The sequence below is a fragment of the Tetrao urogallus genome (assembly GCF_951394365.1).
Source record: "Tetrao urogallus genome assembly, chromosome: 27".
In the NCBI taxonomy this organism is placed as follows: domain Eukaryota; kingdom Metazoa; phylum Chordata; class Aves; order Galliformes; family Phasianidae; genus Tetrao; species Tetrao urogallus.
This window is the reverse complement of record NC_136840.1, coordinates 1,655,372-1,682,007: the sequence shown is the minus strand read 5'-3', so window position 1 is coordinate 1,682,007 and position 26,636 is coordinate 1,655,372. Positions and strand designations below refer to the sequence as shown.

General features: G+C 50.9%; 1 protein-coding gene across 1 annotated transcript; it reads right to left on the bottom strand.

Moving 5' to 3' along the window:
* Positions 1–2,024: 2,024 nt before the first annotated feature.
* Positions 2,025–23,776, bottom strand: SLC4A5 (solute carrier family 4 member 5; the record flags this gene model as incomplete). Its single annotated transcript, XM_079547378.1, has 24 exons — positions 2,025–2,190; positions 2,517–2,584; positions 2,833–2,994; positions 3,186–3,359; positions 3,912–3,980; positions 4,130–4,202; positions 4,285–4,463; positions 5,166–5,327; positions 5,946–6,059; positions 6,415–6,615; positions 6,898–6,959; positions 9,583–9,854; positions 9,963–10,096; positions 10,637–10,811; positions 10,979–11,122; positions 11,239–11,393; positions 11,566–11,653; positions 11,741–11,898; positions 14,451–14,506; positions 14,958–15,053; positions 17,639–17,794; positions 17,954–18,114; positions 20,234–20,363; positions 23,749–23,776. The coding sequence occupies 24 exons, from the start codon at positions 23,774–23,776 to the stop codon at positions 2,025–2,027; spliced, it is 3,183 nt and encodes a 1,060-aa protein (XP_079403504.1).
* Between the last annotated feature and the right edge of the window lie 2,860 nt (positions 23,777–26,636).

Here is a 26,636-nt window from a genome sequence, read left to right as displayed (position 1 = left end):
CATGGGGAGCTTCCTGGACATGAAGGGAGGAAGGACCGAGTGGGGCCGACTCTGAATAAAGCAGGAATGGGGGTAGGGGAATGCTGCTTGATTCCTGGAATCACTGCTCAGCAAGTTCTGTACTTCCCTGACAGGTTCCCACACTTGCACTGTCAGCTCCCTGTGCTCTCAGAGCAGGGATGGCTCAACCTTTCTCTGAGTTTGACCAAAATGCAACTGTGCTATGGCTCTGAACTGAGAAACAACAGCTGATAGTGGAAGAGCAAACGAAGTCCTAACAACTTTTTCTTTACAGTTGCCCTTACCTGTGGTCACGGATCCCTGGGAAGACTGATCCCACCTTTCTGGGTGCAGGCAAGCTTTGCTGCAGAGCTGAGGGTCTGTTGCTGTGCAAGAGCTGCAGCCATCTGCAAAGTCACCTTTAATTGCTCTTCCTGGAGGGGAGAATGCTTATACAGATGCTGACCAGGGAAATGCACCTGGAAAGGGAAGCTGAGGTTCAAAGGGCTGAGGCTGCACCAGAAACACAGTGAGAGCTGAGACTAATTTAAGTGAGATTTATTGGATTGTATCACTGGTAAATACAAAATGGCTAAAAGTAGTACTGTAACGGGGCTGGCAAATCTGTGACGCTCCAGTATTTCATATACAAAAAGTATAAACCATGAGTGAGACTTTGCAAAATGGATAAATGGAAACAAGCTGTGTTCTAGAAGGATCTGAGCTGAGGCTTCAGCTGCGACCTATGGAACAGCCCCCAGAGTCCATGAAGCCTTTCCAGGGCTGCTGTGCAGTAGAGCTGACATAGTGGATAAAGCAAATTAACCATGGTGCAGTGATTACAAGCAGAAACCTACCTGTGCCATGCTTCAGCTACCACGCATGAGATTGGTACAAAATACTAAAAAATAGACACGGTGCACCCAAGCTGCAATAGCTCTTAATGTTAACGTCAAGCTACAGTGGTGACCAGAGTAATGCTGTCTTATTAAGCTCACCATGGTTCCATAGGTGTTCTTGAACCAGAAAAACACTGCTATAAACACAAAATTGCATTCAAGTCCTTCTTGTTTGACTTGACTATTTACAAAGAACTGGGCTGTCCCACATGGAGGTTCAGACCAGGTGCAATATTTAATCAGTGTCCCAGGAACACAGAGCTCCTATAAATACCAGGTAGGCTGTTTCTGCCTGGGGGAAGAGAGAGGGCTTTTTGCAGCCTTAAAATAAAGGCAGAAGAAGCCCCATCCTGGGGTTACGTGGGGGGATGTTTGCTGTTAAACCATGCGTGTGTAATGGGGGTGGAGGAGCTTGAGGAGTGCAGACTCCCTTGTCCAGGAGCTGGGAGGCTCCTTGGTGTGTATGGGGCAAGGAGAAGGTGCAGGAAGGGCCTGGCTGGGTGCAGCAACAGGGCTCCTGCCCCGTTACTGGATTTTGGGACCCAGCACTGCGCCTTGCTGGGGCAGTGACATGGGGTCAGGCATGGCTGTGCTCAGCTCTGCTGCCCAGTTCCTTATGGAAAGCATTCCCAGTTCTCCGCAGCAGTGATCAAGCTCTGTTCCTTCCTGCTGCTCCCACAACACACCCACCTCAGGCACTGCAGCTCCTGAGCTTTCCCTCCTCCTGCCAGTCCTCGGCCTCCAACGCATCCTCATCCCCTGCCTCTGCGCTGAGCCCCCCTGGGCAGGAGAACCCCTCCCCTACAGCAGGACCCTGATGGGATGGCTGGGACGTTCCCCAGCACCACCCCCAGCTGCCTTTGGTTTCTCCAGCCCAGCAGTGGTTCAGAGGCCAAAAATGCTCATTTCCGCATTTTGAGCCCTGTTTTGCCATCAGCGCTGGTGCCTTTGCCCAACAGAAAGGGAGGAAATGGGACAGCAGTAAGAACTACAGGAGCAGCAGCCTCGGGGGCCAGCGCTCTCCTCAGTCTCATGTAGAAAAATATGTCCAATTTGCTTTATATATATATATGAATATATAAATATCTATATATATATATAAATTAGAGGAAGCACTGCAGGGAACTATAGCGTGGTCTCACTGCCCATGTCCCGCGGTGCCTTTTCGGTGTCGGTGTCCTCATAGTCTGACTCCATCTCTATCTTCACCTGGGGCACAGCACAGATGGGGCTTCGGGAGTAATTAAATGCAGGAGATGATGGGCATGAAATCTTCAGGTGGAGTGTAATGCTGCAGAGGAGGAGGAGGGGGACGTGGAGGTGAGCGCGGTGCCAACCTGCTCCCCAAATAGCCCAGAACTCCCCCATGGAAGGGCTCCAGATATTGCTACTACTGGGAAAAAATAGTTGAAAAGTCATAAAGGATGCTGTGAAAATATACTTCAGCATTTCAGAATTGCCCAAAGACTGATGGGAACTGGCTCAAGGTAGTGGCAAAAGTGATGCTCAGTGGGAAGCATTGGCTGCTGGACCTGGAAATGTTTCATGGTGTGGATGGGGGACCTCTCAGGATGGGGCAACATGAGGGTGAGCTTTGGAGCTGTGGGTGCTGCTCACCTGCGATCCATGTCAGAACCATTCGGAGAGGAGTCAGAACGCAGAGCTCCAGGTGGGGGACCTCTTTCCTGGGAAGGACACGGAGGTGAAACACTTCCAGCTGAGAAACGAGGCCCCCTAGAAACCCACTGTCCCAACTGAGCCCAGCAGTCTGCCAGGTAGCTTTTGGAACGAGGTGAGGCCAAATTGCACTCATTTGCCCTTTTAAACCCGAAGACCTTCTCCCCAAACTGCAGCCCTGGGGGTTTCAGTAGGACCCTTCCCCTCCCATGTCTGTGCTGTCTCAACCTTCCCCCCCACCCCCTCAGCTGCACACCTCCTCATCACTGCTGCTATCCCCTTTGTTGCCCTTTTTCTTCTTCTTCTTGTCATCTTCCTTCTTCTTCTCCTTCTCAGGGATGATGTTGTCAATCCAGGCCAGGTCATGCTGGGAGAAGACAAAGTCCAGCAGTCGCCGCACCAGGATCAAGGCTAAAATCTGAGAGGGAGGGATGGGAGAGTGAGGACCGGGGGCCACCACTTGCCGAGATTTGCTTCAACCCCAGCATCTTGCAGGCAAGGCTGCAATAAGGGCGATGCGCATGGGAAATCAGAAAGTCAGTGTGATTTTTTTTTGCAATAGAACACGAGCAAGAACCGCCTGGGGAACGCGGCAGTGCTGAGCCTTACCATGACAGGGAAAATGATGGCAGCCACGGTGGATTTGAGGATCCAGAGCACGGCCAGGCAGACGATCTGCACCAGCGTGAAGAGGTGGATGCGGCGCAGCGGAACGTGCCGCAGGAAGACATAGTCGGGCTGGTGCTTGGCTGGCATGAGGAAGAGCTTGCAGCGGTCCCAGAACTGGGGTGGGATGAAGACTGATGTGAGCCATCAACCCCATTGCCCCCATGCAGGCTCCCAGTTGCCCGGAGAAATCCTCTTTTTGTGCCACAAATGGGGCAGCTGGGACTCTGTGATGTTTCACAGAGGGGTTTGGATATTTGCTGCTCCACGTGGCTGGAAATGCTGGGGATGGAAAAGTTCTAGGGTCCAAAATCCTCATCTTTGAGGAGGTGGAGAGAGGAAGGAGTTGGACTCTGCTCCCAAGTAACAGCATTAGGAAGAGAGGTGATGGCCTTAAGTTGTACCAGGGGAGGTTCAGGTTGGATATGAGGACAAATTTCTTCTCCAAAAGACTGGTTGGACACTGGCACAAGACAAGACAGGTTGGGCACTGTGATGGGGTCACCATCCTTGGAGGTGTTCCAGAACCGTGGAGATGTGGCAGTGAAGGATGTGGTCAGTGGGGATGCTGGGATGGGTTGGGGATCTTCCAACCACGATGATACTGCGATTCTCTGATTTCTGATCAAGTGCGGGGCCCTTTTGTGGCAGGAGAGGAGGAGTGCTCACCTGGATGCCGTTCAGCGACGCGACGCCCATGTACAGAAAGACACCGTACAGCACTGGCATGGGGATGTACTGGGGACATGGAAAAACACGGCCCTTACCCCAAGGAAGGCAGCAGCTCACTCCTGGGGAGGGGGACAAATGCTGGGGGACGAGCAGGGGGAAAAAAATCCACCCCAACCACCTGCAGAGCAGGGATGAGGCAGTGGGGGATGTTTTACCTTCAGAATCGGGGCCAGGAAGACAGAAATCCCTGTGAGCACGAAGACAATGATGCCCGTCACCCTCTGCTCCCTGGGGTGGGGAAAGAGGGGGGAGATGCTGTGCCGACGGGTTCCCACAACACTGGGGCAGAGCACGGCTGAGCCCCCCTCACCTGACCCCCAGGAACTGGGGCTGCTCCCCAGGAGCGCTGGTCTCTGTCTCCATCTTCAAGCTGTCGATGTGGGCGATGGAGATGACGGTGGCTGCCACGTACCAGGGCAGCCCCATGAAGGAGCACACTGCCATGAGGATGCCCACCCAGAAGAGGTCCAGGTGGTAGCCTGCTGCTTTCTGCAACACAGTGCAGGGGTCACAGGGGGGTGTGGGGAGGTACCTCTGTACACCACAGGGCCCAGCAAGGCAGAGATTTCCCCTGGCAGCACTCTGCAGCCCATGAAGTGCCCTGCATTACCCCTGGATTGGGCACCTTTCTTTGGACCGGAGCTCTTTCACATCTTTATCAGTGACACTGACAGTGGGATTGAGAGCACCCTCAACAGGTTTGGAGATGACACTGATCTGAGTGGGTGCAGCTGGCACAATAAAAGGAAGGAATGGCATCCTGGTGGACCTGGTTGGGCTTGAGAAGTTGGCCCATGGGAACTTAATGAAGTTCAGTACGGCCAAGCGTGAGAGGGGAGATTTAGATTAGATGTCAGGGGGAAATTTTTCACTGAGAGGACATTGAGGCCATGGCACTGCTGCCCAGAGTGGTGATGACCCATTTCATATTGTACAGGGCTGTGGGCAGCCTGATCTGGTGCCTGATTTAGTGGTTGGGAACCTTGCACTAGGCAGGAGAGCCGGAACCAAATGATCTTTGAGGTCCCTTCCAACCAAAGACATCCTATTGCTCTATGAGCCTGGACGGGGCTCTGAGCACTGATGGATCTGTTCACTGCAGGAGAGTTGGACCAGATGACCCTTAAGGGGTTCCTTCCAACCCAAATTCCATGACTCTACGATCCCATGTGAGGATGCATCCCGACTCACCCGCAGCTTGTGCTCCTTCCTGTTGACGATGACGGCTGTGATCTGCTGGTCCATGAAGATGAGGATGGTGACAAGCAGAGCAGGCAGCGCGCTGGCCAGGTACACCCACCATGGGTTCTTCCCAAAGGGAAAGACAAACCACCCTCGGTCCACACGCGTGGGCTGGAGGGAGAGAGCAGTTTGCATGCCACAGCCGAGAAGAATCCTAGGCTTGGAAATTTTGGCAAGCCCCACATCACCTCACACCCCATTCCTTATGAGCATCACTTTATCCCATGTTCATCCACCCCTAAAGCCACGTGCTGCAGCCCCAAATACTCCCCAGATGCTCATCTGGACCGAGCTGCCCTCGCACAGGGGAGGAGCCCCACACCACTGATGGGGAAGAGATGTTTTCAGCAACACTTCCAGAAAGGGATTTATTGCTTTTTACCTTAAAGTCAGTAGGCACTTGGAGCTTTGGGGTGTTCAGTCCGAAAAGCACATCCAGCCCCACAAACATTAGTATGGACATAAAGATAGAGAAATCGCTAATGAGCTTACGGAGCTGCCGGAGTGAGAGGTGGGAAGAACAGAGAGAGGGGAAAGGAAAGAAAAAGAAGGAAGAAAAGTCACAGAATTAGAATATTCCCCCCGAAACGCCAAGCAGTGTTTCAGAAGGCACTCAGACACCACATTTTTTGCCCCAAAAAGAAGGGGACCACCATGTCCCCCCCAAAAGCACTGAGAAGCTGAAGAGAGAGCGGTGGAGAGGCACAGACCACAGCAGTGCGGCCAAACCTTGATGATACTGGGGATGTGCAGCTTCGGGGTATCCAGGCCGAAACAGGCATCCACACCACAAAACAGCAGGATGGAGAAGACATTGGAAAAGTCAGCAATGAAGGCCCTAACCTGGAGGCAAATGGGAAATGGGGGCAGAAAGGGCAATTAATGGGATGGAGGAATTTGCTCCCGTGTCTGATGCTTCCCCCTGGCATTCCAGCTCTGCACACGGATGGGCATAACTCACAAAAAGCATTTTTCCCCCTTTTGCATCGCATGGCATTGGGATATCCAGCACACAAGAGCCCAAGCAGCATCTGAAAGCTTGGAGAGGATTGTCCTTATTGATACCAACATCTCCTTTTCTTGTAAAAGAGAAACACGGATTTATTTTCTCACCCAGCAAGGAGACCGGCAGCTCCCGTTTTTCCTACCTTTGGGAAAGATTGGGGCAAAATCCTGCAGATGTTGGTGCTGTTCTTACCTTGGTGGGGAAGTAGCGGCTGAATTTGAACTTCTTCAAGGTGAGCGTCATGGAGTAGGTCCCAAAGAAGAGGATGAAGGACATGAGGGCCAGGTCGGGCACGAATTTACAGGATTTCCCCACTAAGCTGCCGCCGTACTTGAGACACTCCTTCTTACTCAGCTGAGTCCAATCCAGAGCTGTGAGGTTAATAGCATTGTACTGGGGAGAACCCCCCCCAAAAAAAGAAAAATCAAAATTAGCGTTAAGCAATGGTAGTGTGCAAGGAAGGGGAATTTCCAACGGGAGCTGCTCCAACCCCGTAACTGTGGGAAGACCCCAGAGACGCCATTAATTTGGGCTCAAAGGTGGGGATTTGGTGCCGCCGAGTCAAACTGTGAGCCCAAACCTTTGCAAAGCATTCCCCCAAACCTCAAGCCGGGTGCCAGCCCTCAGTGCAGCCATGGCACACCTCCCCCCACGGGAGCACACAACCCCGCTTACCAGAGACACGTTAGTGGTGTTTGGTGCTACTGGAACTGAAGCATCGAACAGTGTCATGTTGGCTGCAGGAAAGAAGTTTGTTATTAAGGTTCTTGGCTAACAGAGAGGTTCCTGCATTAAAAATTGGCCAGGCTCCATGCAGAGAAGCATGGCTCAGCCTAGACCGGGGGATGTAAAAGCAAACGTGGGGCCAAGCACGTCCTCTGAAGCCCCGTGCAGCGGTCAAACACCCAAGGGCTGACCAAGGTTTGGGGAGCACACCCTGTTTCTAACCCCACAGTAACTTCTCCCTGATTAATCCCATGCACTCCCCCTGGAGCCACCCAGGTCAGAGGTGCAATCCAAAGGGTGGAAGGGGGGAGAATAAAGACCAAGAAAGCAGCCTATTTTGGAGAGGTGGAACCCAGTAACGCCCAATTTGTTGGCATAGCTTGGCATTGGCGTTATTTTATGTATGAATATATATATATATAATATTTTTTAGAGAGGTGTTTTTGTGGCTCACTGCAAAGCAATCAGTAAAAGGCAACCTGCTGGGCTCTCCTCTCTAACCGTGGCACCTTCTCCTCCAGCACAGAGAGGTTCTGCTCTTCAGGCAATGCAGCTCCGCGGTGTCGGGAGCTCCTCGTGCTGCATTACATGGGGTCTGGGGTTGCTCTCCCCCCCAATCCTGGGGTTCATCCTCTTCCTGTGGTCAGGTGGGAGTTTGGCTGCTCCACCTTGCTGCAGCCTTCCCGGGTGCAGAGAATTAATGAAGGAGAAGCAATTGCTGGGTTAGAAGCAGAGATGCTGGGGGCTGCTGGAACCAGGCTCCAGGAAGCAGTGCTGGCAAACCCAGCCCTGTTTACAGCATTAAAACATTTGTTGTTGTTGTTGTTGTTATCATTATTATTTCCCTCCATAACCTTTTGCTTTTCCAGAAATCAGATTTTTTTTTCTTTTTTTTAATTACTTCTACAACCCAAAGAGTGGCGTAGCATTGGCAGTATCTTACATGGGAACCTGTAAAGGCTCTACATAAACCCTTCTATTGGAGCAGAGAGAAGAGTAAAATACATGAAAAAAAATAACAACAAAAGCCCCAATGGAGGGGGTACGAGTATCAAATATTAAAAGAGCTTTAATATTTAGAAGGTGATACTCACTTGAGATTGAAATCAGCCCAAATTGATGTGTGCAGCAGAGACAAATATGGTACAAATCAGTTATAATAATAAAAAATCAGAACTACTTAAAAAAAAAAAAGAGAAAAAAAAAAAAAAGAAGAAGAAGAAGAAGAAGAAGGAAAAAAAAGAGTATGGAGGGGAGAATAAACACAACTTCTCAACATCTAGAGGCATGGAAAATCCATCATTGCTTTGGTGCCCAGGGCAGCAAAGGTGAGGAAGAGGGGCCGGATTGCTCAGAGGTTGGAGGTTTGGGGCTGTGGATGGCACTTGGTGCCAACAGGGGGGCTTGCTCTGGGCAGAGGCTGGGGTGGGGGCTCTGGAAGGGAGAGAACTCTCTGAGGCTGCGATGTTTCAGCTCTGGGGGTTGCACTTGGGCTAAGTTGGCCAACACTGGGGGAGTCTGGCTTCCAAAAGGACAAGTGCCATCGCTGGGAGCTTCCATCCAAAACCTGATGGGATCGAGTCGTTCAGTGCACGGTGAGTAAATGGGAACTGAGTCAAAAGAACAACAACCACAAAACCCCATCAAACAAGGGGTTGAATGCTATTTCCATCATGGCATGTCAGATCTCTTCTTGAAGCGATGGACGCATTGGGGCAGGTTGTATGGCAGGTGTTGGAAGCTTTTGTTTCTTTGCTGTCACCCCTCTTTCTCTCCTCCACCTGCAGCTGATACGCCCCACAGATGGTTTGCTTTTCTACTTTTTAAATAAATTTGGCCCGTTTGAGAGAAGGTGGTCACTGGCATTAGCTCCACACTGGGAGCGTTTGAGCTGCACGATGTGGATTTGGGATCATTGCACACCTATCCAGGAGCAAATAGAGGTATTGTTGGCAAAAAGCAGCGTGAATTATAGTCCTCTTCACCATCAGAGAAAGCTATGTCTGGAAAATGCCTTTGCTTCACTTCCCCCAAAGAACAGCTTGTTTTGATAAGAAATTGCAGCTTCTTCCTCTTAGTAGAAACTGGATCAAAACCAGAGGAGATGCCAAAAGACTGCCTGCTCAGAGCCTTGTGGCCTCTTCTTTTCGAAGAGGAGTAAGAAAAAGAGGAAAGCAAACGAACAAACAAAAAGAAAAAAAGTCCAAGAGTTTTTCCATACCCAATTGGGATATCCTTACGGCATTCCAGAAACAGGAAAGGACTCAGTGTGTTTTCTGGAAAGAAGTTTCCATTGGCAGCAGGGTGGAATCAGTGATCCAAGGGAAAATGAATAAATAAATAAAAATCTTTCTTTCCATCTTTTTATCCATCCAGGTCCAGCTGCTCCGGGCTCTCCAACACATCCCAGCAAGCACTGACACGCTTGGCCATGGGATGAGGCTCCATTTCCATCACCTTGCCCCAAATCACCCCGATGGAGGATGATGAGGTCTCTCTGCCCCAGTCTCACTGGTAGCTCCTTGGATGTCATTGGCTGATGATCCAGTTGGGATCTACCTACAGCGGGACCCCCCGTGGGCACCCACCGCCCCTCACCATCCCCATCCAACGCTGAGAAAGGTTTGTACTCACCTGGGTCAGGAGCAACGCACTCGCATTTGTACATGGTCACATAGTCTGGCTTGAAGTCCGAATTGATGGGGTAGTACTTAAAGGCCCCTATCATCTTCTTGATGGCATCGTAGATGAAGATGAAGCTGATGAGGGTGGAGAAGCCTTCCTCTGTGAAGCGGGTGATGTACTTTATAATGAAGCTGGCGTCAGTGGCCACCAGGATAAGGCACTGTAGGGCAGAGTGCAGGCCGATCCAGAGGCGGAACTCCATGTAGTCGATGCCGTTACCTCTGAAGGCAGGCAGAAAATGAGAGCAGCTCAGGAACACGTTGGGTTGGGGGTCAGACCCCATCCCAGTAACGGAGTTCCCAATCCCTCTGGCATCACTCAGCACCTACTTGCTGAAGTCAAAGAGCAGCTTCTCAAAGATGAGGATGGGGCCGGTGCTGCTGAGGATGATGAGCGGCTGCCCAGCAAAGAGGCAAAACATGGAACCTGCCATTGCTGTGCCAAGGAAGCTCTCCATGACACCCTGGGAACAGATTAAACCCAGGGTTATGTGGTGCAGTGCCAGGTTACATCCCCAGGGATACCCCAGGTAGAGATGGGAATTACGGACTCCTATTTGGACTCACACAGGGTGGCTTGGGATCATGTTCCCTTGCTCTTGGTATTGTCGCTGATATGGGCTTTCCCATCCTCCAAGTATCTGGGGACAGCCTCCCCAGAGGAGGTTTAGCTTGGATATCAGGAAGAACTTCTTTACAGAAAGGGTTGTTAAGCACTGGAATGGGCTCCCCAGGGAGGTGGTTGTGCCTCCATCCCTGAATGTGTTTAAAAATTATCTGGATGTGATGCTCAGGGACATGATTTAGTGGTGGGTTGTTAGAATGTGGTTGGCCTTGATGACCTTTAAGGTCTTTCCCAACCTGAGCAATTCTATGATTCTATTCTATGACTTGGGAATGAATTTCCACCCCTAGCATCACAGATTGGCACGGCTCCCGCTCCATTCCATCTCATCCCCATTTGCCTTTGCTAAGCCAAAGTGACCCCTGTCCTTGGACCCCACCTGGTAGTTTTCTGTTGCATCTCCAAGCAAACCCCCAAATGTGATGGCATTGGTGATGCAGCCCAGGTAGATGAAGAGGATGGCAGAAATGGACTGGATATGAAAGCCTTCATAGAAGTCACTTGGGAACCAGGGAAGCTTCCTCTTGATATCCAAATAGAGGCCACCACAGAACCTGTGGAAATAAAACCAAGGATGAGATCTAAAATGCGTACAGCACTGTACAAAATTCCCATTAGGAATTCACCCCTCTGCACCCTTGGAAGCCACAGGGTGAGCAGCAGGAGATGCTGATGGGTGCCAGCACCCTCTGGGGTTTTTGGGTGTCCAGGTGATGCTCACCTCCCGGTCCACGCGAGCTCTTCCCCAATTTCATGCACTTCAGGCATCTCCCCATCATCACTGCCTCCTCCACCGCTCCCAGCACCTGCCCCTCCAGCTGCGCCATTCATTTGCCCCACTTCATTCAATGAGAAAACTGATTTCCTGTGGGAATTATTATTACTGCAGAGGTTACACACAGGGATGAGGACAAGCATCTCCAAAACGAGAGAGATGGGGACAACCACAGGGCTGGGGCCAACCCCACGTCTCCCACTCACCTCTTCTCAGCTGAGGGCACTTTTTTGGGTGGCTCGATCCTAATGTTGGGGTCCCACTCGCCAGGTGGCAGGACAATGACTTCATCCAGAAATTCATCTATGCCAGCAATCAGGTCTTCTCTATCTCGGGCTTTGTAAGCAACGTCACTGAAGAGCTAAGGGTCAAGAGAGCTGTCAGTTTGGGGACAGAGCCCATATGTCGTCCCCCCCCCACGTCGTTATGGATGTTTAAAGTTTGTTCATTGCAGCAATAGGATGCAAACTGCATTTTTCTCTTAGCTCTGAGCAAGAGGGCTCCCAGCAGGGCCAGGTTTGGCATTTACTCACATCATCCACCATGAGGGTCGCGATGGCTCTGCCGATCTCATTGTAGGATTTGGCTTTTCCTGCGGGGCCCAGGAGAATAAAGAGGAATCTGGGAAAGGAGTGGCACCGTGTTGGCATCCTCACACTGCCAAATCCCCTGTCGCGAGACCAGCCAGTGCTTCAGAACCGGGCTCACCTGGTGGGGACGGGCACCTCCGTCACCCCTCCCAGCATGGTTGCCTGGAGCAGCCGCACGAACGCTACGAAGGGCTTCTCAAGGAATTCCACTTCTCCCACCAGCACGTTGGAGGCCTCCGCATCCTTGGGGATCTTCTTGATGAACTTGTTTTTCAGCTGTTGGGGAAGATGAGGTAGGGAAGCGAGCGGTTGCTAAAATCCAACCCGTCCTCCTCTCCTGTACCTTGACTACAAACACTAAAGCTGCAGCACCAGGTTGGGCTGCAGGCTTCAACCTCAGCTCTCTGATGCTCCTGGGATTCCCAAAGGATGCGAGGGCCATTTCCACAAATAAAACAGGGAGAATTCGTAAAGCTGAATCTGTGAATTTCAACAGCAGCTCTAAGCCCAAGATAAACTTGGGAGCACGCACTCCGGGCTGCTTAATGCAAACGTGCCACTCTGTGTTTTGGAAAAAGTGCTTTGCTGTGCTGGGGTCTAAGCAAGAAAAGTCCACGGCAATCCCCAGACTGACTGCATAAAATCTAAGCCAAAAATACTGATTCTGTGGGAAGCCTGCAGGCGTCTCTCTAAGCCTGCTTGCAGCCCCGTAGCCCCAGGCTCCCCTGGAAGGCTGAGCCACCACTTGCTACTTTGCACAGGTGGGTTGAGCTCCTGTCTTTGTAGCTCGTTTGCCCACATTCCATCCTCAGAGCAGGAATGGATAATGCAAGCAGGAAACCTCCACCATGGATTTTTTTCCCTGGGTCTCTTCTCCCCTGCAGCTCTTTCATTATTAGCCCAAAATGGTTCAATACAAACCGAGGCAGGGTGTTATTATAATCTATATGCCAGCATGAGGGGAGGCATGTGAGTCGGGCAGCAAGCTCTCCCTTTCTAATCCTTTAAACCCGAATGGAAAAAAAAAAAAAAAAAAAAAGAAAAAAAAAGGAAAAAAAAGAAAAAGAAAAGAAAAATAATAATAAACCAATTCCTCCAATGCAGCTTGGAACAAGCAAGAGCAGGAGTTAACAGTGGCCACTAAGCTTCATGTAACATTGAACAAGTCCCTTTGTAGCAGGCCTACAGAGCGATTATGTCCAGCACTCTTGGTACTACATGCTTTGCATATTTTGGAATTAACTCTCTGCATCCCACCACTGGAGGCTGGTATTTGGGGTCCATTGCAGGGCAATTTGCTTGCTTCATTGCAGCTGTAATATAGGAAGGTGCACTGCAAAAACTTCTTTCTGTGAGCTGTCTCTCATGCACCATGGCTTCCTCATCCTGCTGCTCTCTCCTTATGCCCAATGCCTGGGTTTGGGGACGTGCCACGTGCTGGATGGCAGCGAGCAAGAGAAGCAGGCAGAGGGGACACCATCCCTTTTGGCAGATGATGACATATTTCAAAGCCAGCACTAAAGGGTGAGGTCAAGCTTGGTGGTGTTACCGTGGCATGAAGAGCCCCAGAGCGTTATGCTCAGGCAACCCAGGAAAATGGGGATTTCCATCCATTGGATCACATCAGATAAGAGCATTGCGGATGTCCCTTGGGGCAAGGCAACCACTTACACCACACTGTACCCTGCAAATCCCTGCCAGAACCTTCCATCCCCACTCTCTGGGCTGGCTAATTAGCTCACAGCTGACAGATTTTGTACTCAACCTGCACAGTTTTAGCCCTTGTGCCATGTTTCCCCCAATCAGCACTGCTTCTGGCTCCAGCAGCTGTACTTCAAATATATCCACCAGATGCCTCAGGTCAAATACACAAAACACTGAAAGCTGTAGGAAAACATCAAATGTATTTCCCAGGACTGAATTGCAAGCTCCATCCTGTAAGCCATATGTTGGCAGGATGGCACAGGAAGCATGCCTAATTACTGCACTGCTCTTGCAGACAACAGATTTTAAATACAGCATTAAACCTCTCTGGGCTGTATTCTTGTTTGCAGCCCCTAGTACTGGTTGGGATTTACCACAAGCAAGCTGCCTGCACCCAGCAGGCACTGTTTTGGATGTGTTCACACATGCACTGTCAAACCCATTTCCTTTCCTATGTATTCACCACACGTAGAATCATTAAGGCTGTGAAAGACCACTGAGATCCCCAAGCCCAACCCATCCCACCATGCACGCTGACCACGTCCTTCAGTACCACATTTACCCTTTTCTTGAACACCTCCAGGGATGGTGACCACAACACATCTCCAGGCAACCTCTGCCAGTGCCTGAACACCCTTCTTGAGAATAAACTTTCCTTAATATCCAACCCCATCAAGTTGACCATCCTCCTGCCTCCACAATTCCACCACTAAACCACATCCCTAAGTGCCACATCTGCACAACTCCTACGTATCTCCAGGGATGGTGACTCCACCACTTCCCTGGGCCGCGTGTTCCAACACCCAGTCACTCTTTCCATAAAGAAACACTTGGTAGGTCAGGTTGATGACTGGACTTGATGAACTTGAAGGTCTTTTTCAAAGTAAAGGATTTTGTGATCCTATGGTTGTTTCTGGGACAGCTTCCCCATGAATGAACAAGGATCAATACGTATTCGTTTCACTAATTAGTAATTTGTGTGGTTATTGACTGCACAGTGCTCCCATGGACCTTAACTCTCACGGAGTCCCCACACATCACAGCTCGTTTGCAAGCAGGCCCACAGCAGCCAGTTGTGTTAGAGATGCTCCTCATTACATCGCACAAAAATTTGGGCATTATACCTGGTCGGTGCTCGGTGTGTCTGAGATATCATTCATGCTTCGGCTTTGCACGTGGCCTGGAGACAAGAAAGAAGCAGGGTGAGAAAAACTCCATACGGTGTGCAGCTGAATTTCAGCCCCACTTGGAAGAACAAAACGGGGCAGGAGGACTTTGTCTGGATGAGGAGCTACGAGATGTGGTTTAGTGGCTTGAGGAAGCAAGGCTAATGGGAGGACAGTTGGACTGGATGATCTTGTAGATCCTTTTCAACCTTGTGATTCTGTGATTCCATGACTTCAGTGAGAACAGATCATTATTTAGCACAGCCAGGCTTGCACAAAGATAAAAGCTCAATAACAGCAGCTTTTCTAACACCAGCCATCCTACAGCTGCACAACACATTGGTGGCCAAAGAGGGGTGTATGGCAGGACTCTATCTCACATTGCAGCTCAGTTTTGTTTCCCCCCCTCCCCTCCTTGCTCCTTTTTCGGATGGTTTCAGCTCCCTGCTGCCCACCCCAGCTTACGCAGGCGGCCGTAGCTCGCGCTCTGCCGCATCCGAAGGTCCTCCGTGGAGCGATGGAAGGCAGCACCTGCAGCTGGGCTGCGGACGGGGCTGCGACCTGGGAAAAGAATCACAGAATCACAGAATTGTAGGGGTTGGAAGGGACCTCCAGAGATCATCGAGTCCAACCCCCCTGCCAAAGCAGGTTCCCTACAGCAGGTCGCACAGGTCGGCATCCAGGCAGGTCTTGAACATCTCCAGAGAAGGAGACTCCACCACCTCCCTGGGCAGCCTGTTCCAGTGCTCCGTCACCTCACTGTAAAGAAGTTCTTGCGCATGTTTGTGCAGAACTTCCTATGCTGCAGTTTCCGGCCGTTTCCCCTTGTCCTGTCTCCACTCACCACTGAAAACAGTCTGGCCTCGCCATTCTGCCCCCCACACCTTAGATATTTATAGACCTGGATCAGGTCCCCTCTCAGTCTTCTCTTCCCAAGGCTGAACAGACCCAGTTCACTCAGCCTTTCCTCATAGCAGAGATGCTCCAGGCCCTTCACCATCTTCGTGGCCCTCCGCTGGACTCTCTCCAAGAGATCCCTGTCTTTTTTGTACTGGGGAGCCCAGAACTGGACGCAGTGCTCCAGATGAGGCCTCACCAGGGCAGAGTAGAGGGGGAGGATCACCTCCCTCGACCTGCTGGACACGCTCTTTTTAATGCACCCCAGTAAGCCATTGGCCTTTTTGGCTACAAGGGCACACTGCTGGCTCATGGCCAACCTGTCATCCACCAGGACACCCAGGTCCCAGGATAAAGGATAAAGAAAGGATAGAGAGGAAGGGGGAACCACAGGGAGGGGGCAGGAGGTTCGTCATCGGCCTCCTGGTGCTGGGGTGGCCTTTATGGCACCGCTACACCCACAGTTTGCTTTTGCCTCTGAACTCATCTGCAGTTTATTCCACCCATAGTAGTTTTTCCATTAGCGAGAAATAGACTTTGCTGCCTTAAGCCTCGCGTGCTCTCCGTGCAAAGAGCCTGCACCCCCCCAGAGCCTGGGCAAGGCTCTCTTTGAGGCCATCGCTGGGTTCAGACGGCAGTTTCTGTTCCTAAAGAACCAGTGCTTCACATTTTGATTTTGAAGCCCGCAATTCTACATAGGTCACTCCAAAAGTAATGCCTCCTATTTATTTCCATGAAAACTGACACGAAGAGCGCAGTAACACTCTCTGATGGAGCAGATTCTCAGCTACAAATCATGGTTTTCCAACAAAATCACCACTGTGAGCTGTGGATTTTCACCAGCGATGAACAAGAGCTTGTGTGCCACCCTTGTAAAAACCTGCACCAGCAGAGGTGCTCCACTGTTGCACAGCTGCTATGACAGCATTATTGCTAGCAAAATATTGCCCCATGCAGTCCTACTTTTACTGTGCTCACATTCGGTTTGTTCTTTGTAAACATTCATAAGTGTTGGCAAATGTCAATGGGGGCCATTTTTTCCACATGGAGGAACTCAGTTCCAGCCCTTTGCTTCATCAGCACTTCCATGCCAGGAGTTCCATTCTGCCCAGCTACCCCTCTGCTGCCATCTGTCACATGGCAACAACATGTAGTGGGATATTGGTGCAAAGGGTCAACCTCCACTGCCATCCTGCCATCTGCTTCTGGCACTGTGGGCCAACGTAATAAAAAGTTCCCAAAGAGTGTTTTCCTTGGGGAAAACCTTCTGCTCCAGGTTTGAAGGGCTGCACTGCTTCTCTCTGAAACACCAGCTGCAATCACAGCAGCCGTCCTCTTTTTCTATACAACCCAACACCAACGCAACTGGAAATAAGGATGGAACCTGGTATGTCCTGTATTTCTGTGTGCCAGCAGTATTTATTCTGGCATTGAAGATTTCCTGTTGGCACAAGAGACGTGAGGACACACCTGTCCCTGCCATCAACCACCTTTGTAGCTCCTCCTTGCTACTCCTTGCTGTTCCTCCTTGCAAAGTCAAAGCAGTGCCATCATCTTAGCAAAACACAAGAAATGAATGAAAGAAGCCCCTCTTCTCCATATCTACAGGGAGTAACTACAAAATTTCCAAATTGTGCTCTGTTTTGAGAGCTTCTGGACAAATATTAGCTCCAATATCTAGTCCTGTCATGTGGATGATGGCTGCTGTAAAACCTCGGGATGCCTATGGGGTGGATATATTGCTTCCTGACAGCCTCTTCCACGTGCACTTTGGGTTCTGCTGTTTGTGTCTGCCCAGAGAGCAGCCGTAGCCTGGCAAATCCTGGGCTCCACCAAATGAGCTCCATTTAAATCTAAGTAAATAATCTAGCGTGAAAACAAACAAATCCCCTTTTATAAGGGCTCAGAAATAGGCAGGTTCAGTGACGGAGCAGACTGGATTTGTCTGTAGGCTGCTTGCCCCTTGGCCAAGTGACCGCCAATGCTTCTGTCCACCTCAGCAGACACTTCTCTGGCTTTTAGCTTCCATGACCTGCCACGCTCAGCGGGTGGCAAAACTTCTGGGGTCTTTCCTGCTGCCATAAACAGTTTTATGCCCCAGATGGTTGGCGTTTCTGCTTCTTTGTCTCCTGAGATCTGCTTCCCCCAGGGACTGCTAAGTGAAGATTGAAGGATGCAATTGGGATGCAACAGGGATGCCAACCAGCTACTAGATGGTTCCATTAGTCTTTCGCCCCTATAGCACTCACTTGTGTTGGAGGACACCGACTTGCCGATGTCGGCCAAGGAGCGGTGGATTGGCTTCTTGGTCTGGTGGCGGTGCTTCCTGAGGAGCACGTAGCTGATCTTTTCCCTCAGCTCTGGTTTGAGCAGACCGTCCTCTATCTGCTTCTCAATGACATCGTCTGAAAGCATCAAACGAGGGAGAGTCACCCCACTGCAAAACCTTCTCCCCCTTCCCAGAAACCTAAAAAGCCATCGACTCTTACTGCACCGATCTGATGGCTTTCAACTGCCATCTTCACTTCCCTTTGTGCGAGTCGCTGCTACCTGCAGACTCATACCTATGATTTGGGGCAAAGAGTAACCATCGAGATCCAGGAGCACCGTTCCTGTCTGCAGGCACGTCCGCAGCTCAAACAGGCTGTGCAAAGACAGCGTGGACACGTGGGGTTTGCTCCACCTTTCCCCGCCTTCCTCCACCTTTTCTTCAAACTTTATCCACCTGAAACGACAGCAGCAGAGCTGGGAATGGGCCTGGAGTGGAGCTGCTGTGCGAGGGGAAGAAGTGAACTGCATTTCTTCAGGAAGTTTACAAACCTGAGTTAATTCATCACCTCCTCCTGCAAAGGGTTTGCTCGCTGTTCAGGGTGAGAACAGAGAAATGAAGCCACCTCATTCTCATTGCTTGTGCAGTTGCAGAGTGGAGCAAAACCAACTTGTCTCCACGCAACCCTGCAGCTGACAAACTCCTGGTACTGATGTGGGAGGTTTTCCCACAGAGCTGACCTTGCCTTAGCCAGGCTCTGCACTTACACAGAGTGGCAGAACTTCATCTCTATGCATGCAGGGATGCGTAAACCCACAATATTGCATCTTTTTAACATCTTAGCAATGCTCAAAATTCAATGCAATTCATTCCCAAGGTGGGAGAGGAGAAGGTACGCAAGCTCCTGTCCCTTGGAAATAAGCCCTTCTGCCTCCATTCCTTCATTTCACAAGCCAGAGACATTGAAGCAGATCTGGGAGCAGTGGTTGATTTCTTCCAGCCCCCTGGGAACAGAGCGCTTGGAGAGACGTCAATTTGGGGAAGAAAGCTGCCTTTTTATTCTTTTTTTTTTTTTTTTTTTTTAAAGCAGGTCTGCAGGCTCCATGGATCAGTCCTGGCAAGGCTCAACTTTGCACCTTCTAACTGCTACAACGTGGATTTGGATCCCTGCTGCTGCAGAGGGCACAGACAGAAGGGTGCTGGAGGAGCGTGGCTTCTGGGAGTCTCTGATGGCTCATGGAGAGCCTGGGACTGCGTGAGCTGCAGGAGGTGCAATAAAGTGCTGCTGGAAAGAGAAAATGCAAGGAAAAAAGGCCACAAAATACCACCTGGGAGTACCAGGAATGGAATATGCAGAGGACAGAAATCCAGAGCTTGTCCCTAAGACCAGCACTGCATCCGTGGCTCCAAAGCTCCTCATCCCAATTTATTCGCAGGAACCCCTTCTGCAGCCTTCCAAACAACACTGCTTTTATTGGGAGGGAGTTCCAGCTTCTCCCTGCCCCAGCCATAGCACCACTAAGACACATTGCTCACCCAAAGCCGATTAGGTTGGTTTTCCTTTCTCTTTTGCCCCATTTTCCTGCCGAAAGTGGGTTAGCATGCATGCACTGCTGAGAGAGCTGCTCCGGATGGTGTTGGGACCTGAGGCACGTCTCCTCTGCCCTGGGAGCAGCACCCCACGATGGCCTTTGCAAAAGCTCCAGCAAAACCCCCGCCTGCTGTGCTCATTTCTTTGTTTCCCCTCTCAGGGACTAAATCCCACAGCGGGGTTTGACCACAGGTAGTGCAGCCGTGCCAAGGAGCAGCTCTCCTGCAGCTCAAGAGGTTGAACTGCTCCTCAGTGGAGAGAGGAAATCTGGGTACTGAGAACTCCATTCTCATGGGAGGGATTTGGAAACCTTCGTGCCAACATCGTGTCTGATGAAAAGCCCAATGCATTGGGATTTTTTTTGTGTGTTGAGTGCTTTTGGGAAGGGGGGGTGATGTGCACATGTAACACAGCCATACCAAATGGGGAGGAAAATATATATCATCAACAGCATCTCTGCAATGCTGCTCCTAGAGCAGGGCTGGCAACCAGGAGAAAAGGGGATTTGCAGAGCTATTTAGGAGGCTAGGTTAAAAAAAAAAGAGGTTTTGGGTAAAACAGTGAATGTGCCAACACCAGTTACTGAGAAGTAGGGAAATTCTAAGTAAAACTGTCCCAAAGTCCCTGAGATACGGGTTGATGGGGGAAAGGATGAGTGGAGGAGACGTAGCAGGCAGGAGGGGAATATGTAGGTGTATCCAGGGGGGAAGAGCCCCAGCTCTGGGATTGACACAGCCTGGGGAGATGTGGGAAAGATGGGAATTCTTCTTTCCCTCCTCTACGTCTTCAGCAACGGCCCAGAGAATGCTGTGCTCTCTGCATTTCCCTGCACTGGACATGACGAAAAGCCAAAAGGACTGTACTTAACCTCATTGAAACAATGCTCATCCACTGACTCACTGCACAGGGCAGTGTTTCCAGCTAGGAATAGCTGGGGTTGACTATGGCTGATGCATTTCTGACTTAAGGGGTGGCTTGTCTCACCTGGCTGACTCCTTCCACTCCATCTCCTCCCCGTCGTGCTGCAGTGTGTCCATCTCTGTGAAGAGTGTGGGGTTGGGGGGCTCATCGTCATCACCCAGGATGTAACGGAGACGTTCAGCAGCTGGAGACACTGATGGAGGGGGGGAAAAAATGTTGTGAAAAGATGAACTCCAGCCAAGCCCTTGCAGGAAGGGCCCAGCAAGAAAAGGAGATTGATTTGTTGGGTTCTATGGGATGCCAGGGTTCAAAAATAGAAATGAGAGGGACTTTGAGCAAAACGTTGAAGGTGCCAAGCAGTTACTGAAGAGTGGAATCTCTGAGTATATCTATCCCAAAATCTCTGTGCAAAGAGATAAAATTTATTGGAAAAGACCACTATCATCCAGTCCAACCATCAACCCATCCCTCCCATGCCCACTAAAGACATGGGATGCTGAAGGAAAAGGTGAGAGAAATGGGTGTAGCAGCCAGGAGGGTAATATATCCCTATATATTTACATATACACACCTATGCACTACCTAGTGGGCACTGGGCAGGTTGTGAACTGCAGAATGCAACCAGCCCTACATGCAGTGCAATCAAATTCTCAGCCCAGGAGCATTCTGCACCTCATTTCCATGGGACCTCCTGCATTTTTTCCCCATCCATGGAGTTTGCCAGGTCAGAGCTGCCTGTCATCAGCAACCAAATCCCCATCTACATCACTACGCTCTGGCACTGCATATCAGGATGCACGACTGCTCTGTGTAGAACTTTCCCTCCAGCTTCCAACCCCCCTTTTCAAGAGGAATGATCCAAATTTACCATTTCTGCAGGAAAATCCGCCTCTTTTGCCACAAACTGCAGGCTGGCTTGGGAAGAACCCCCCCCTGCCTCCTGTTTCCCTCTGTTTGGGCAGCACAGTCGCAGCACATCACCCAGCTGCCAACCTCTGTGGCTCAGCCCATTCTCAAATAGGGTAGAAAAAAGGTTTTGTGCCTTGGAGGCTCTCAACCCAGATGGACACAGGGCGGCTTGGGCCGTTCTTCCTTTCCCCATAGCTGCCCAGCTATTTGAATAAGAGGATAATCAGCCCTACGCCAGGCTCCGTGGAAATGGTGTATTTTTAATAAAATCTTGGGTCTTAGCCCTCACCTAATATGGCAGGAGTTAATCCAGCAATGAAAATGTCTTTGTTAGCAGAATCCTCCTGTTCCCAAACCCTGGAATAAGAAAGTCGGGTAATGCAGCACACGGCTCATTAAGTTGCCATGCAGAGGACAAACTCACAGCGCTGCTGGAGCATTGCCTTGTCCTGCCAGCAGATCAGCTGAAGGCCGAGTTGTGGCCACTGGGAAAGAATAGGATGTCCCTTGCAGTCCAGCTCAGCCTGCTTAACTGCTTAAGCACTTTAAGCCACACCGCCAGGGCTAAAGCCCTGTTGTCAAGTCCTCCTTGCACTTCCATAATGTTGATTATTAAGATCCTTAATATTCCTGTTAATTTTAGAGCTGGGCTGCACGCCTGGATGAATACAGGATCTTTATCCTCCAATTACCCTCCTTTATCCTCATGCCATCATTACAGAAGACTTCTAGGATCCCAACCCATCAGTGCCCCCTGGCCATGTCCCCAAGTGCCGCATCTCCATGGTTCTGGAGCCCCTCCAGGGCGCCAGCACCTCCCTGTGCAGCTGTGCCACTGCATCGTTGCTCTTTCTCAGAATTTTTCACTGATATCCAACCTGAACCTGTCCCATTGCAGCTTAAGGCCATCACCTCTCATCCCATTGCTGTTACTGGGAGCAGAGACCAACCCCACCTCACCACCACCTCCTTCTTTTCAGGGCATTGCAGGGAGCCGTAAGTTCACCCCTGCACCTCCTCTTCTCCAGGCTGAACCATCCCAGCTCTCCCAGCTGCTCCCCATCAGACTTGAGTTTTCTCTGCAAAACCTAAATTCACCACAAACCTTAAACGTTGCCATGAGCTGCACTGCAACAGAACCAGCTGCTGGGAATGCCCTTTCCAGGTGGCATCTCCAGATGCATTACAGAAAGGGGATTTTCAGTTTTCCAGGAATGGGTCAGCGTGGGGTGCAGCTCCATCTCCTTTGTGACCACTGCTCACAGCACTGCCCATATTCCCACTGCCAGCTGTAGGAATAGCCTTGTCTCTCAATATGTGCCATGGCTCCTTGCTGAAAGGTGGATCAGCGTGCATGGAGCTGCTGAACCTCCCACAAACCACCGACCCAAACAAAGAACTGACTGCTGAAGCTCTGTGCCACAAACCCTTATGATTTGTTCACCTGGAGGAGGCTCCTGGCCCAGCACCAGGCTGCAGATTTTTGCTCCTTCTGCAAACATGATCCAGCCACAAAATTAATCTCGGAAATCACCAGCTTGGGAGGATATGTTGAACAGTGGCATCTCCTCAGAGGATGTGGGCAGGGCAGGGAGCTGCCATTCACATCCATCCCATCTTGCTGCTCTCCCAGTTTGCTACTGGTCTGTGTAGCAACATCCCCTGAGGATGCTGTGTGCTGGAGGATGTGGTTTGCATTTGGGAAATGCAGCACTGCTGCGGAGACACCCAGAACCAGCACCTACGTCTCACAAGAGATCACTGAAACAAGATATCGTGCACACAATAAATCTGTACCTCCCTCAATCAACTCTTATGGTGGAAAGATGCTCACAGCTTCTCTGTTCCGATTTACACCCAGCAAATCACTTTCAATTCAAGCTGCAATGGATCCAAATCAAGCCCAGAGATGGGGACCATCTCAGCATTAACACTGATGATTCAGGATAGTTGTATGCACAAAAGAGCTGAGGTTTCTGTGGGTCATTGCACGGGACAGATGAGTTACACCAACTGGAGGGGCACAGAGCCCTTCACACCACACAGTGGAACCTCAGCCAACAGCACCTACCCAAACCAACAACCTCAATGAGCCCCAAATGCAGAGTGAGAAGTAAAGATAGGCTGACGTCCCGTGGGCAGGGGGAAATCCATGGCTGCTGCTCGTGGATAGCAACTGGCAGAGGTACTGCATGACCCCACACACAGCTCCCTTCACAAGCTCCCATTCAGGCTGTCACACGTTGATCACCCACTGTCACTCCACAACAGCCTTTTTCCTGAGTTCCGTGGCTCAGAATGGATCTTCCTCCCCCAGATAACACCAGATCGGGGCGTGCATCCCACGCGACCAGGAGCTCTGCTCCCATTCATTTCAAGAAATCAGATGGCCGCAGGTCTGGATTTATCCTCCCAAACACTGCCTGTGCTGCTTCCCTGAGCTGGGACAGGTGCTGACAGAGGTGTGTCCCACCTCCCCACCCCCTCCTGCTCCATTTGGAGATGTCCCCAGGCTCATCCCAGCTACTGCCATCACCAGGACTTGCGCCAGCCCCACGTTGACCCCAGGGAGAAGCAAAGCCCAAAGCAATGGGGACTTTCCTCCCCTCCCCTCCTGCTCCCTCCGCCGTGACCACAGAGGAGGAATAGCACACAGTGTTGGCTCCTACCTGGAACGCTGTCCTTTTTTTCCCCCATTTCTTCCCGTCGAAACAAACCTTCCCTGCGCAGCACAAAAGCCCCCAAACTTCCTCCTTTATCCACTCAAGCCCGTTAAACTCCCAGGCTTAAGGAGCAGATTATAGAGAATATAAAGCACTTTCCTCTCCCTTCAGCTCTCATGACGGGAAGTTACCAAATCAAGCGAGATGCGTTCAGGAGAGGTGAGCACTTGGGAGCATGTGTGGCAGCAGGGCCAGGGGAGGGAGGGGAGGGATGGCAGAACAAAACCCAGGGACGGGTCTGGGGTTGCTTTGGGGGAGGTGGTTTTCTTTCCCTCCACTTGGAGCCAAGTGGGAAAACCACCTGCAGTGTTTCCTCTGAGTTCAGGCTGCCAACACTGAACTCTGAACCCACGCAAAAAGCTGGAGAACGTTTCCCTCTGTGGGGAAAACCACGGCTGAGATCCCTCCCGCGCTGCTGAGACATGGCAGCAGAGCAGTTGGTTTGACATATAGCCAAACACAAAGTAAATAAATCAAGAGATCAACGAACACCTTGCTGTGCAAAATGTTCATCTTTGATAAGGAGAATTATGGAGGCTGGGTAAGGTCCTGAGTGACAGACTAAAGGGAACAAAGTTGGGGCTGGAAAGGGGGGGGAGTTGGATGTTTGCACCCCCAAGACATCGCTGTACAACTCCATGCAACCTCCCAAGAGCAAGGAGGATCTCTTTTCAGACTACCCATCACACAAGCAGCCCCAAATATTGCTTCATGCCCTGCGCACAGCTCTCAGACATCGGGAAAACCAGAGCAGAAAGCAAAAGTCAAGCAGGAAACGCAGCGGGGCGCACACGAGGGTGATTTAACCCTGATTTACATCACACCGCAAAACCCCTCCTGCTTTCTCAGGAAGCCAGAGGACAACTCACTGGTCCTGCTGGCGTTATCATTGCCGCTCTCGTAGCAGCCGTGGCCGCCGTCGTCGGTGTCGGAGCGCTCCTGCCGCTCGTAGTGCCGCTCGCTCTCGCTGGTCCGGTCCCGGCTGGAGGCGGATCGCCGCCGACGCCGCTTCCTCCGGTATCCCCGGGGCACCGGTACCCCGATGTAGATGGAATGGTAATCTGGGATGGGAAGAAAAGAATCAGAAAGCGGGTCCGAGCGTTTCTAGCTTGTAAAGCCTTCCGCTCAAAGCATCCGCAGCCCAGAACGCTGGGCGCTCTGGAAGGTCCCGCCGCCACACGACGGCGATGCTCGCTGTGTCTCTCACCTTCTTCATCGTCGTATCTCCTCCTCGAGCTGCTCAGCCCCCGCTCGCTCAGCCCATCCTCATCCTCCAGCATGGTCCTGACTTGTGGTGAGAGCTGAACGGGGAGTCAAGGGCAGAGAAAGGGGAGAAGTGGTGAGAAGTGCCGGGAAACAGCCCGTGCTACGGGTAATCCCTGCTATGGGAAGCTCTTGCATGTGGCCAAAACCCCAGGGACCTTCCCGGAGGGCTGAGGGCACACTGGGATCTGCCACCTCCTGCAGTGTGCTGACCCTCCCCCCATAGCAGCTCAGCCCTGCCTCACTCTGCACCATCGCTGCCCCCCACCCCATCCCTACAGCTCAGAAATGGATTTGACTGGGGTGACATCTCCATCCTTCCCTCCTGCTGCTGGCAGGAAGGTGTAAGCGATTATTAGAAGGATTTCCCAGTATGATGATGCAGACCTGCTGGGCTAACAGAGCTGCTGCAGTGGGGCTGGTTGGGGAATAAACAGATATTTAACTTCTAGGGGGACGAGCACAGCTAAAAGGGGTTGTGTCAAAGCAGAGTTTGCCTTTCCCCGTATCCTGAGCACAATCTGATTTTCTGCTGCACACGTTTCCACTTCCAGATATCTTCCTACAAACCTATGCTTTTATTCCCCATGTGAGATTATTTGGATTTTGCCACGGACACTAATTAATCTCCCTAATTATCTGACCTCCAGGGATTGTCTTTCACACTTGACTTGGACGGGGGAACGGTTACTACTAGTGGCAGCCCAGTCGATGCCTCCCAAAGTCACTTTGAGAGCAGCTCTCTCTGCACCCCTTGCTCTGCCTGCCTGCATCCATGGCAATTTACTGCCATTCATCTCCTGCAGGGAAGCAAAATCCCAATTCAATCCCAAAAAAGTTTAAAATAAAAAGCAAACTAGATGTGCACACAAGGAGCCAGAAGGATCCTTTGCTGGCCAGGTCAGCTCTGCTTGAGTTGCTGAATTATTGACTTGTTTTTCCCTAAGGCAGAGACCACCTTGTGACCAACACAGGCTCCAGCCTTAGCTAATTGCCTCCCGAAGACATGAAGACACTCCTGATCTAACAGACTTGGGGTTTTTGACCACATTAGTCCAATAGTTCTTGCTCAGGTGTAGGAATCAATCAATTTTAAGGGTCAACAGCTCTGGGTGGACAACCATGCCCCAAACCTGGCTGTATTGGAGGATAAAACCCATCAGCTGCGAGCTTTGGCTTCCTGCAAATAACGTTATGGGGCTAAATTTGGGGATTCAGGAAGCTGATGCTGGCAAGAGAAACAGCATTATGCTTACCCAGCTGTGGGTATAAATAATTTTGCTTTAAAACTGTTCCAGCAGATGAATGCCATGAACCCCCCCAAGAGATTTCCCCAAGGGCAGCAGTGTTGGGTGTGGATGTGGACACGCAGCCCTCCTGCTGGGTTTACATTGCTAAGAAATACAAATTATTTTATTTCTTTTTTTTACAGCCTATCCTGGCCAACATGAGCTCTACCACAGCTCTGTTTGGCAGAAAAAAAAACCCAACAAAATTCATTTCCCCAACAAAAGCACACTTTGCTAAATCCGCTGATAAATAGAAGGTCCTGACTGAAGCATCCAAGCTGT